Consider the following 13526-nt stretch of genomic DNA (forward strand, 5'->3'; position numbering starts at 1 on the left):
CATAGTGATGTGATATACTGTCTGGTACTGTCCTAAGAGGTAGATGTGCTTATGGTTTTGGCTCAGAGCTTGATGGTGATCATAAAGATGGTTTCCTGTGATATCGACTGGAAGGCCATAGTTGCTTAGTTCTGCTTATGGTTTAGTATGCGCTCCCGAGCAGTCGGTGTCCTAGATTTGGAATTTGGATTTTGCTCTTGCGTGTTTCCACATTAACACATTGTTGCTAATTGGAATATGTTTATGTCTGTTGTGGGTGCACGAAACTGTTGTGGAATATACAAGCTGTAGTTACTAGTCTAATAGCCTAATCTGCCGTCAGTGTTTTTAAAGTGTAGTGTCGGAACTGAGGCAGGGCTTATACTAACTTCGTTACAAGAAAAGTGCACTATTCATGCAAACAGTCGAGCGGCGGAGCGGAGCCTGTATGCCACAGAGGACAAGACTGTTGTCTGCTGTTTTGTATTGTGTGAAGTGTGTGTTCACCACTCTTGTGAGAAGAGCACCAAGTTAAAATTCGCGATTACATGGTGATGCTACATAAATTTAAATCATCTCAGGATCAAGCTGTCTTGTCCGAGTGAACTTTGAATTGATTGTCAACCTAATAATTTTTCTGCTTGGCGTTGTGTTCCTCAAATGCTTTCAAATGCACACATTTAAAGCATACCTAGTTTAAGTTGTTTGTTCAAACTGTACCGTGTTTGCTTTGTTTCATTGTAAGTGACTCAGGCTAACTTTTATCCGCAACCTTAGTTGGCTTTAGTGGACACACTGCTCATGTCATACTGAAAAAATGATTGCAAATAGAGAAGTGGTTCAAGTAGTAGTTGAGTAGTTATACAACTGCGCCTGCATGCACCTTAACACGTCTTCTTTATGGTACGTAGCCATCTGTTTTTACCTGTTGTTGTTGATATTTCTACCTGGAGTTTCCATTGTTTGATTATTCTGTAAATGAATAGATAAGAAATCTATTAAGAATAGATAAGGAATCTATTATTGTGCTCATGCACAATGATTTTCACTGTCTCGCCCAGTGTGTGTCTTAATCTGTGATTAAGAAAGACATCCCTGCCTATGGCCTAGCTACTGCCGTGAGCTTTGGATACCTTATTTTAACTGGGCTAGTGTCTGAATAGTGAAAGCAGCAAATCTCAGCCAAGGTGTAAATAATGCTTCAGCTAGTGCCAGTATAATAAAAGGGTAAGCACCCATTAATTATAAGTTGCATAATCTCATAGAAGTTAATGCCTTAGCTTAAATAACTTAATAGTCATCAAGACAAGACAAGACAAGATTCAAGAGAGCTCGATATGGACAGTAGATTGGGTATAGCTAATTGTGTGTATGGCGAACACCTTACTATGTGGTCTCTCTCTCTCTCTCTCTCTCTCTCTCTCTCTCTCTCTCTCTCTCTCTCTCTCTCTCTCTCTCTCTCTCTCTCTGTGTGTGTGTGTGTGTGTGTGTGTGTGTGTGTGTGTGTGTGTGTGTGTGTAACTTATTGGCTGTAAATATAGTGTTACCGAAATTTTAAGTGTGTTAAAGTTTAATATATTTTAAGACACTCACCAATGAGCTTTCCAAGATTTTATACTGTTTACATAATTTAAGGAGGTTATGAGCTTGGTTAATTTATTATTTTATTGATTGCAGTGATAAGGGCCCAATCTGAGAGCTAGATACACTGTCGGGAGCAGATGGTGCTTGAAACCTAGTACATTAGTGATTCAGGTTTCTGTTACAGAGCAAGGTTGGTTGTTTTCAACTTATTCTGCCCATCTCGGCTGACAAATGTGCTACTATTGCCACTGCAGTTGTGTGTTTACGTGGCACCTGGAGTCCAGCCACCTTCTTAGAAGGTCGCCAGGTCAAGATTGTCTTGGAACCTGTCAGCAGTTTGAAGACAAATTAAGAAAGGATACCAATACAGGAATTTTCTTAGCCACAACTCATTCTCAACATAAAAATTCCAGCACTCCACTCTCAAGTCACATTATATTGGGACGGATAGATTGATGGCATTAAAAGGACCGAACTATGAGGACATCAGATCCTTAACCCTTTGTGTGTCAATCTGGAAATTAGTAACCGTACAGGAAGGACACAAAAGACAAATACCAATCTACTGGATTGTATCTAAGAATTGGGAAAACCAAGTGAGAGAAGAAAGCAGAGGTGAGAGAGGGATAAAAGGGTAAAGGTGGGACACTTACTCTACACAGAAAACAGATGGAGGCCCCCTTCCACAGGACATGCTAAGCAACCAGACCCCCTGCAGATTACATTGGGCTGTGGGACAGAATTAATCATCCTTTCTAATAATTTTCTCAATTTAGTTGTTAGGTTGCTCAGTCTGTAGCAGTTTCTATCTTTTGGGTCTTTTCCTGATTTCATATAGGTACTGTGACACTATCTCTCCTTTCTGAGGGAAATTCGCCATCTTGCCACTTATTGCTAAAAATATGTAGAATAGAAAACTGAATGAAACTACTAGTATGTAGAATGGTTTTTAAGGTGTTGAAGGATCCGTTAAAATGTTGAAGGATCTGATTGTGAATGTTGTCTGCTCCTACGGGTGTACCTCTACAGTGTTTCAAAATGGTATTTAGTTCCCAGGCTGTAAAGGGGTGAACTGTAAGTTGGCCTGGTCTGTTTAGGAAAACAATATGGTATCGCATTCTATTAAAAGTTGATATTCACTGAAATTAGGATGGTAATTCTTACATCTGAACATTTCTGCATTATATGTTGCTAACAGTTCAGCAATGTCAGAGAAACAAGAGGTAATTTCCACTTCAAAGATTCACTGTATTCTATAACTGTTGTGAAATTCACTAATCTACAACAGGAAGAAAACATGCTTTGCTGGTGCTACACATTTTAGCAATTTTACCTGAAGTAAATTCAGGCTGCAGTGTTGTTTTTCAGCACAGGAGTGTAGAAGTGTACACAGAATAAGTTAATTGAAAAACCTGTACAATGCACCCATTTATTTACACATTTCGGATATATAATTTATTTCATAGCAATCAACATTTGTGGTTCACAGTTCTGGCAAAGAATATACCATCCCTGAATTTCATTATTTCATTGTATATCAACACAAACACATTTGAGAATTTTTGGAGGTTACCTTTGTCTTTTGCATAATCTATGAGCAATCTGTAGTAAATAGGCATTTGTAATTTAGTCACTGTAGCAGATATTCTAACTAACATATTGTGTTACATGTAGTTTTCCCTTAACGAGGAATAACCCTATATCTGCATTTATCATACATGAACTCTGTATTCGGGTTTGCAGACAACTATAATTAATTCTTCTAATAATTTCCGGGTATGCAGCCGGATCCCGTCGACATTCTGCCACGATATTTCGGCCCAGAGACGTCCGGCCATCATCATGTGAGTACACAACTACTGAAGAGCCCAAGTGCAGTTGCTGTATTTATGCCGATTCTCGCGCACGTGTTGACATGCGCGGCATAGCCGAGTTGTACGTGCTGCCCTCGGTGGTGAAAGTAAAAGATCATCTAGTCATTGAGTATCGAATGACGCTGTCTATTCCGCTGTGAATGTATAATTTTAGTAACAGGATTCCAATTTTTATCCAGTTGAAAGCCGTTGTCACGATTTATAAGATTATCGGCAAGACGTATTTCCACTGATTCCTTGATTACGGAATCCCAAAATCCGGAAACCGGAGCTAAAATTTTTGTTCCATTGTATTCCATTGAATGTCCCAATGAAATACAGTGCTCTGCTACTGCCGATTTTGACGGTTGCCGCAGACGGGTGTATCTTTCATGTTCTGTACATCGTTCATGGACAGTTCTTGTCGTCTGGCCAATATATGCAGAGCCACATTCACAGGGAATTTTGTAGACACCTGCTTTCTTCAGTTGTAAATCGTCTTTAACGGATCCAACCAGGGCCCGGTTCTTTGCTGGTGGACGGAAGATAACCTTGATTTTATTCTTCTTCAGTAATCGGCCTATTTTCGACGACACATTCCCGGCGTATGGAAGAAACGCAGTTGATTTAAAGTCGTCATCAGCGTCCTCAGTGCGCTGCTTCTTGTTATGACAGTTGCGCATTGCCTTTCTTATTTGGCGTGAAGTGTAGCCATTCTCTTTAAAAACCTTCTCCAAGTGTTCTAATTCTGCGTGGAGGTTTTCATCGTCCGATATTACATGCGCTCGATGTATTAAGGTACTGAGAACACCGGCTGTTTGTGCTGGGTGGTGGCAGCTTGACGCCTGGAGATACAGATCTGTGTGAGTCGGTTTCCTGTACACAGAATGTCCTAATGACCCATCATTTTTACGGCATACTAGCACGTCTAGAAATGGTAAAGTGCCATCTTTTTCAATCTCCATCGTGAATTTGATGTTCTCATGTAAAGAGTTTAAATGATGAAGGAATTTCTCCAGTTCCTGTCTGCCATGAGGCCATACAACAAAAGTATCATCTACGTACCGCCAGAAGACCGTAGGCTTTAAGACAGCAGACTCAAGTGCTTTCTCCTCAAAGTCCTCCATAAAGAGATTAGCTACCACAGGGGACAAAGGGCTCCCCATGGCGATGCCGTCTGTTTGTTCAAAGAATTCGTCATTGAATAGAAAGTACGTTGAGGAGAGTATATGTTCAAACAAGGCCGTCATTTCTGCACTGAATAAGTTACCAATAAGATGTAACGATTCCATTAAAGGCACTTTGGTAAATAGTGAGACCACATCAAAGCTGACTAATAAATCCGAGCTGTTAAGCTTAACTTCCTTCAAGCGACTGACAAAATCCTCGGAATTACGTATATGGTGGCAACACTTACCCACATACGGCTTTAGTAGTGAGGCCAGATATTTTGCTGTAGAATAGGTGGCAGCACCAATATTACTCACTATTAATCGTAGTGGGGCACCATCCTTGTGTATCTTGGGAAGACCGTAGAGTCTTGGTGGTACTGCATTGTGTGGTCTCAATCTCTTGATAATTTGTTCAGGTAGAGAACAGTCGTTCAAAAGGGCAGCAGTTTTCCTTGATATTCGGCTTGTTGGGTCCTTTTCAATTCTGCGGTACGTGGAATCATTTAGCTGACAATATATCTTCTCGTTGTAGGTTTCCCTTGTCAGAAGAACTGTGGCGTTACCCTTGTCCACAGGCAGTACGACTGTGCTAGTATCTTCTCTGAGGCTGCGGAGAGCAGCTCTTTCAGCTGGCGAGATGTTACTCCGTTGTGGCGCACATTTCAACAACGTTCGGCAAGATTCACGTCGAATTTCGTCTGCATTATCCGCAGGGAGACGTCTAATAGCTTCCTCAATGGAACTGATGAAATCCGTTAAAGGCAGTGAAACAGGAGTAGGGGCGAAGTTTAAACCTTTCGCAAGCACTGACATCGTCGCATCGTCAAACGATTTCTCCGTAAGGTTCACCACGGATCGTCCAGAGATAGCTTCTTGCGGCTTTCGTGTTACGAGTTGGCTAAACTTCGCACTTTGCCTGTTCGTACTGTTCCTGTGAGCCCAGTCTGCCTTGGCCCAAGATACACAGTCAATCCAGTCCCAGCTAAGGGAAGAACATCTTGCTGCAATCTTCAGATGTAAATAATATAAATTCCTGGCAACAGTGTCTAACTCACGACGCGTATAACGGATTCGTTCTCTTAATAAAGCCAGACTCGCCTTGCGTTTTATATTGTTGGCGGCCACACTATTAATAAAATGAACAACTCTGGCGAAAGTTGGAATCAAGTTATTGTTTCTACATTTCAGTAAAAAATTTAGTGAACACAGCAACCTGGTAAATAGTGAGACCACATCAAAGCTGACTAATAAATCCGAGCTGTTAAGCTTAACTTCCTTCAAGCGACTGACAAAATCCTCGGAATTACGTATATGGTGGCAACACTTACCCACATACGGCTTTAGTAGTGAGGCCAGATATTTTGCTGTAGAATAGGTGGCAGCACCAATATTACTCACTATTAATCGTAGTGGGGCACCATCCTTGTGTATCTTGGGAAGACCGTAGAGTCTTGGTGGTACTGCATTGTGTGGTCTCAATCTCTTGATAATTTGTTCAGGTAGAGAACAGTCGTTCAAAAGGGCAGCAGTTTTCCTTGATATTCGGCTTGTTGGGTCCTTTTCAATTCTGCGGTACGTGGAATCATTTAGCTGACAATATATCTTCTCGTTGTAGGTTTCCCTTGTCAGAAGAACTGTGGCGTTACCCTTGTCCACAGGCAGTACGACTGTGCTAGTATCTTCTCTGAGGCTGCGGAGAGCAGCTCTTTCAGCTGGCGAGATGTTACTCCGTTGTGGCGCACATTTCAACAACGTTCGGCAAGATTCACGTCGAATTTCGTCTGCATTATCCGCAGGGAGACGTCTAATAGCTTCCTCAATGGAACTGATGAAATCCGTTAAAGGCAGTGAAACAGGAGTAGGGGCGAAGTTTAAACCTTTCGCAAGCACTGACATCGTCGCATCGTCAAACGATTTCTCCGTAAGGTTCACCACGGATCGTCCAGAGATAGCTTCTTGCGGCTTTCGTGTTACGAGTTGGCTAAACTTCGCACTTTGCCTGTTCGTACTGTTCCTGTGAGCCCAGTCTGCCTTGGCCCAAGATACACAGTCAATCCAGTCCCAGCTAAGGGAAGAACATCTTGCTGCAATCTTCAGATGTAAATAATATAAATTCCTGGCAACAGTGTCTAACTCACGACGCGTATAACGGATTCGTTCTCTTAATAAAGCCAGACTCGCCTTGCGTTTTATATTGTTGGCGGCCACACTATTAATAAAATGAACAACTCTGGCGAAAGTTGGAATCAAGTTATTGTTTCTACATTTCAGTAAAAAATTTAGTGAACACAGCAACCTGGCTCTTTTCTCACGTAATTTATCCAGTACGTGGATATCCTGAACCATCTCCTCCCCGTAAAGGTATTTGTCACAACTATAATTAACCTCAAAATGTTTTAGTGAACTAGTAATTTTTGCAACAGGTTTTTGTATTGCCTTTGTAGAAATCTCATTTTCTGTATTTATTTCACTTCTTACAGGGAATTAGCAACTTTTTAGCTCAACAAATTAAAAAATAATCAGTGGTCTTAATTTTTAAAAAGTTAATTTTTCACTGCCTTTTAATACACTGCACCAGCCAAAATGCAACCCCACTGTGAATGCTGTTCTCAAACATGGGATGACTTGGTTGGCATTTGTAAGCACCTGGAAATAGCCCTGAATACTGTCAAACAATTGGCAGCTGCTGCGAATCTGTGTGTTGCAAGAGCTCCCGAGAGTCGTGTACCTGCGATACCTGTACCACGGGTACCTCCTGTGAATCCTGTCTCCTCTTCAAAAGTACAGAATCAGTCATTACTCGTCCACATGACTGCGAGTGGTGTGTCAATGGTAGATCCAGAGACTTCGAAGGTTCTGTGACAAGTTAGGCTTTGACTTCCTGGACTTGCACCATAGGCTTGAGAACAGTAGGGTTCCTCTAAAAGGAGCAGGCGTGCACTACACATCAGACACTGCTACTCAGGTAGTGGACTGTGTGTGGAGTGCACACAAGGTTCTTTTAGGTGACCCTCCATCCGATCCAGATATGCCTCCATGGAGGGGAGAGAGGTGGGAAGAGGAGAGAGAGGGGGGGAAAGGGAGAGAGAGAGAGAGGGGGGGAAAGGGAGAGAGAGAGAGAGGGGGGGAAAGGGAGAGAGAGAGAGAGGGGGGGAAAGGGAGAGAGAGAGAGAGGGGGGGAAAGGGAGAGAGAGAGAGAGGGGGGGAAAGGGAGAGAGAGAGAGAGGGGGGGAAAGGGGGAGAGAGAGAGGGGGGGAAAGGGGGAGAGAGAGAGAGGGGGGAAAGGGAGAGAGAGAGGGGGGAAAGGGAGAGAGAGAGGGGGGGAAGGGGGGACAGAGAGAGGGGGGAAGGGGGGACAGAGAGGGGGGGAAGGGGGGGAGAGAGGGGGGGAAGGGGGGAGAGAGAGAGGGGGGAAGGGGAGAGAGAGAGGGGGGGGGAAGGGGAGAGAGAGAGAGGGGGGAAGGGGAGAGAGAGAGGGGGGGGGAAGGGGAGAGAGAGAGAGGGGGGAAGGGGGGAGAGAGAGAGGGGGGAAGGGGGGAGAGAGAGAGGGAGGAAGGGGGAGAGAGAGAGGGGGAAGGGGGGAGAGAGAGAGGGGGGAAGGGGGGAGAGAGAGAGGGGGGAAGGGGGGAGAGAGAGAGGGGGGAAGGGGGGAGAGAGAGAGGGGGGAAGGGGGGAGAGAGAGGGGGGGAAGGGGGGAGAGAGAGGGGGGGAAGGGGGAGAGAGAGGGAGGAAGGGGGGAGAGAGAGGGGGGAAGGGGGGAGAGAGAGAGGGGGGAAGGGGGGAGAGAGAGAGAGGGGGGGAAGGGGGGAGAGAGAGAGAGGGGGGGAAGGGGGGAGAGAGAGAGAGGGGGGGAAGGGGGGAGAGAGAGAGAGGGGGGGAAGGGGGAGAGAGAGAGGGGGGAAGGGGGAGAGAGAGGGAGGGGGGGAAGGGGGGAGAGAGAGGGGGGAGGGGGAGAGAGAGGGGGGGCGAAGGGGAGAGAGAGGGGGGGCGAAGGAGAGAGAGAGGGGGGGGGCGAAGGGGAGAGAGAGGGGGGGGCGAAGGGGAGAGAGCGAGGGGGGGGGAAGGGGAGAGAGCGAGGGGGGGGGAAGGGGAGAGAGCGAGGGGGGGGGAAGGGGAGAGAGCGAGGGGGGGGAGGGGAGAGCGAGGGGGGGAAGGGGAGAGCGAGGGGGGGGGAAGGGGAGAGCGAGGGGGGGAGGGGGGAGGGAGAGCGAGGGGGGGGGGAAGGGGAGAGCGAGGGGGGGGGAAGGGGAGAGCGAGGGGGGGGGGGGGGGAAGGGGAGAGCGAGGGGGGGGGGGGAAGGGGAGAGCGAGGGGGGGGGAAGGGGAGAGCGAGGGGGGGGGGGAAGGGGAGAGCGAGGGGGGGGGGGAAGGGGAGAGCGAGGGGGGGGGGAAGGGGAGAGCGAGGGGGGGGGGGAAGGGGAGAGCGAGGGGGGGGGGGAAGGGGAGAGCGAGGGGGGGGGAAGGGGAGAACGAGGGGGGGGGAAGGGGAGAGCGAGGGGGGGGGGAAGGGGAGAGCGAGGGGGGGGGAGGGGAGAGCGAGGGGGGGGAAGGGGAGAGCGAGGGGGGGGAAGGGGAGAGCGAGGGGGGGGAAGGGGAGAGCGAGGGGGGAAGGGGAGAGCGAGGGGGGAAGGGGAGAGCGAGGGGGGAAGGGGAGAGCGAGGGGGGAAGGGGAGAGCGAGGGGGGAAGGGGAGAGCGAGGGGGGAAGGGGAGAGCGAGGGGGGAAGGGGAGAGCGAGGGGGGAAGGGGAGAGCGAGGGGGGAAGGGGAGAGCGAGGGGGGAAGGGGAGAGCGAGGGGGGAAGGGGAGAGCGAGGGGGGAAGGGGAGAGCGAGGGGGGAAGGGGGAGAGCGAGGGGGGAAGGGGGAGAGCGAGGGGGGAAGGGGAGAGCGAGGGGGGAAGGGGAGAGCGAGGGGGGAAGGGGAGAGCGAGGGGGGAAGGGGAGAGCGAGGGGGGAAGGGGAGAGCGAGGGGGGAAGGGGAGAGCGAGGGGGGAAGGGGAGAGCGAGGGGGGAAGGGGAGAGAGAGGGGGGAAGGGGAGAGAGAGGGGGGGAAGGGGAGAGAGAGGGGGGAAGGGGAGAGAGAGGGGGGAAGGGGAGAGAGAGGGGGGAAGGGGAGAGAGAGGGGGGAAGGGGAGAGAGAGGGGGGAAGGGGAGAGAGAGGGGGGAAGGGGAGAGAGAGGGGGGAAGGGGAGAGAGAGGGGGGAAGGGGAGAGAGAGGGGGGAAGGGGAGAGAGAGGGGGGAAGGGGAGAGAGAGGGGGGAAGGGGAGAGAGAGGGGGGAAACACACGCGAGACAGAGAGAGAGAGGGGGGAAGGGGAGAGAGAGGGGGGAAGGGGAGAGAGAGGGGGGAAGGGGAGAGAGAGGGGGGAAGGGGAGAGAGAGGGGGGAAGGGGAGAGAGAGGGGGGAAGGGGAGAGAGAGGGGGGAAGGGGAGAGAGAGGGGGGAAGGGGAGAGAGAGGGGGGAAGGGGAGAGAGAGGGGGGAAGGGGAGAGAGAGGGGGGAAGGGGAGAGAGAGGGGGGAAGGGGAGAGAGAGGGGGAAGGGGAGAGAGAGGGGGAAGGGGAGAGAGAGGGGGGAAGGGGAGAGAGAGGGGGAAGGGGAGAGAGAGGGGGGAAGGGGAGAGAGAGGGGGGAAGGGGAGAGAGAGGGGGGAAGGGGAGAGAGAGGGGAGGGAGAGGGGAGAGAGAGGGGGGAAGGGGAGAGAGAGGGGGGGAAGGGGAGAGAGATAGATATGAGGTGGGGGGCATTCAAATAGCTGTTCCCATGCTGCCGCACGTGAATGGAATGGGAAGAAATCCTAATAACTGTTACAATGGAATGTACCCTCTGCCGTGCTCCTAATGGTGGTTTGCAGAGCATAAATGTACAATCTGGACCTCAGATGTGAAACTATGGTATGTGCTGTTATAGAAACATTATTCCTGTTCTTTTTTTGTTTCAGAAAGAAACAGACACTTCACAGTCAGGCTTGACTCTTAAGGAAAGTAGTCAGATTATAACTGCCCAAATTGATATACCAATACCTGTCACTTAAGACAGTCATATCAAGTATCAGTATACCTATTATATTGTTTGATATGTTTCATGTGCAAAATGTCTGCCCTGATGCCACCCACTTCAATCAAGGGCTCCCCACAGGCACCACCTAACTGTAGCAGTGAAGATAATCTTCAATACTCCGCAAGCCACCATACAGTACATGGTGGAGGGTACTCTGCACCACTACTTGTCATTTCCCTTTCCATTCCACTAGCAAATGACTGTCTACAAACCTCCTTACGAGCCATAATTTCTCTTATCCTCGTGGTCCTTACACACATTTCTTGGCGGCAGTAGAATCGTTCGGCAGTCAGCTTCAAGTGCCAGCCCTTAAATTTTCTCAGCTGCGTTTCTTGAAAAGGATGTTGCCTTCGCTCCAGGTATTCCCATTTAGGTTCCCGAAGCACCCTTACTAACTAAAGGTCTATCTACTTCAATTTCACTATAAACTACTACTGACATCAACACCCTTCCATCAACTGTATTCAATCTATACTTTCCAAAAACCATTAAATCCTTTAGAAAAATTTCAGGTGAACTCTTCTCAGTTTTAGCCAGTTTCAATGCTTATGAAGATTTGAATTTCAATGCTTTCTATCAGCATATGGAGGTCTGGTACTTATGACTGTTTCCTTAGTCTACCCCTGTGTTTGACCTGTACCCTTCAACAGTGTAGCCTTCTTGTACTTTCCCACCTCCTCCTTTAAAAAAATTGTCCAATCAACACTTGTCCCTTTGACCCATGTAGCCAGCTCCTGTGTGTAACACAGGATCTATTAAGCAGAACCCAACATCCCATCGCCCTTCTAGGCAACTCAAGGAATCTGACTTTGGCGCGAATTATGCCCTCCACCACACACCGCTTGGTGGCTAGCAGAGTATACATATAGATGAACAACTTCTATTTGGTCCTGTCTTGTCTATGCTGCATATTTCTCCTCTCAACATTAGCAATCATCTATTGCATTCCTTTCCCTTGTTTCAGTCAGTCGTTACCTATATTCCCTTGAAAATTCAGCAACCTGTCCAGATTGCATACCTCAATTCACTGCATTCTGCAATTTATTCAATTTTAACCTGTAGCTCACATCCGATAAATTCTAGTCAGAGTGTACATTTGCTTCTGTAAATATTTTGCAATTAAAAATCTAGTTTTTAAAACTGGTGCCTGTCTCTCTTCACATACCCAAGAGGATACTATCACCATTAAGTCATTCAGAAGAGCTCCATGCCCCCCAGAAATGTAACAGCTGAAGTTTCCCTTTACTTTCAGTTATTCTCATTACCAACATAGGAAGGCCATGTTGGCTAATGCTACACCACATCGGTCATTCATCCAGACTGTTGCCCCCCCTACAATTAATGGAAAGCCTTCTGCCCCTTTCCACAGCCATAGGTTAGTCTGGCCTGTCTATAGATCCCCCCTCCTCAACGCACCCCCCCCCCCCCAACATCCCGCCCCGCCGCAATGTGGGTATACCTGTGATACAGCTGTCTATCACTGAGATACAGGAGCCACTCCATTGTGCTATGGTCCATGTTGAAGGGGGGGAGGGGGGAGGATAACTAAGATAAATACATTGAAAATGTTCCGGACATTCATAATAAGTAATTAGGTATGCAATAATGATTACTATGTGAGCCAAAAGGCTGTTACTGCAGTCTGGAGCAAGAATATTCCACATGGAGACTAGAAACTTGCATGTGGTGTTTTTCAAAATGGTTGGTTGATTGGTTTGTGGGATTAAAGGGACCAGACTACTATGGTCATCGGTCCCTTGTTCCATAAAAACTAAAACCACCCGAAGAGAATAAAAAAATGAACAACAGGAAAGACAGCAGACGAAACAGGACATGAAATACTCTGACAGACCAGTCAAAACAAATTAAAACACACAGTGTGACAGTGGTTGGCCGACCATAGAGAAAAAGAGGAAAAGCCAACCACCAAGAACACTTTAAAAACTCAGTTTAAAATCAGAGGCTAAAAGCCAGAATCAACACAAAAGAAAAAAAATACTCAGATTAAAGGATAAAAACCCCCTTTTTCAAAATGCATCTTTGATCCTGAGACTTAGTCCAACATTTTCTAGTACTTCCGATATCTGAAATTTTATTCAATAAACCTTTCACGTGCATAAATTTCCAAGGTATACAGAATTTACTGCATCAAGAAAAAGACAGACAGCAAAAAATATACTTGTTTTAGGACTTTACCTGGAGCTCCTGTAGTCTCTACTATCTCCCCAGCCATCACCATTGGCACATTGGTTACTGGTACTCGAATAACCATCGTTTCGGCGCCCCCGGTAACTTGTGCTGCCACCACCTCCACTGCTGCTACTGCTGCCACTGTACTCTGTGCTCTGTTTGCTGGCTGAAATATTTAGTTGATGCCATTACATTTATTCTTCAACACGACAGGGACAGATAAAGAAGTGCAGTGAATGAGACGGGAGTAGGGAGGAGAGGGGGTGGGGAGGGGAGAGAGGGAGGGGGGAGAGGGAGGAGAGGTGGTTACAAAAATTATAAATTAGGCAAACATGTCTTAATTTAAAAAGATGGTGAGGTTTTTGTATACTTTGTTATGGTATTGCCACAAGCTGAGATAAATGATGCACAATATGTGTTGTTTAGTAAGGTTCAAAAATTTAGAGGCTTAGCTGCATGGCTTCTCAAATATGAAAACTTCATCTCAACTACTGTTAAACAGTCACTAAAATAAAGCAATGAGGCGCAGAAATCTCCTGCATAGATTTTGTCAAAATTGTCAAGAGTCACAAATCTTAAAAAGTGTGGACAGTGAACAAACACGAAGCAACTGTATTAACAGCTTCAGTAGAGGACCAGTACCCTGTTTTGAATGCAAAAAGCATTTTCTGCTAATCATATTAACCTTACTGCT

At 47.4% G+C, this 13526-nt stretch overlaps 1 protein-coding gene across 1 annotated transcript in view; it reads right to left on the minus strand.

Annotated features, from left to right (window-relative positions):
• Positions 1 to 13526, minus strand: part of LOC126329990 (ATP-dependent RNA helicase DDX3X-like) — a gene marked incomplete in the record, with an annotated part of 151391 nt that overhangs the window by 85867 nt on the left and 51998 nt on the right. Inside the window, 1 exon segment of the mRNA XM_049996279.1 lies at positions 12839 to 12998. Within this exon segment, the coding sequence (XP_049852236.1) occupies positions 12839 to 12998 (160 nt within the window).

This window comes from Schistocerca gregaria, chromosome 2 (assembly GCF_023897955.1).
Source record: "Schistocerca gregaria isolate iqSchGreg1 chromosome 2, iqSchGreg1.2, whole genome shotgun sequence".
NCBI lineage: Eukaryota > Metazoa > Arthropoda > Insecta > Orthoptera > Acrididae > Schistocerca > Schistocerca gregaria.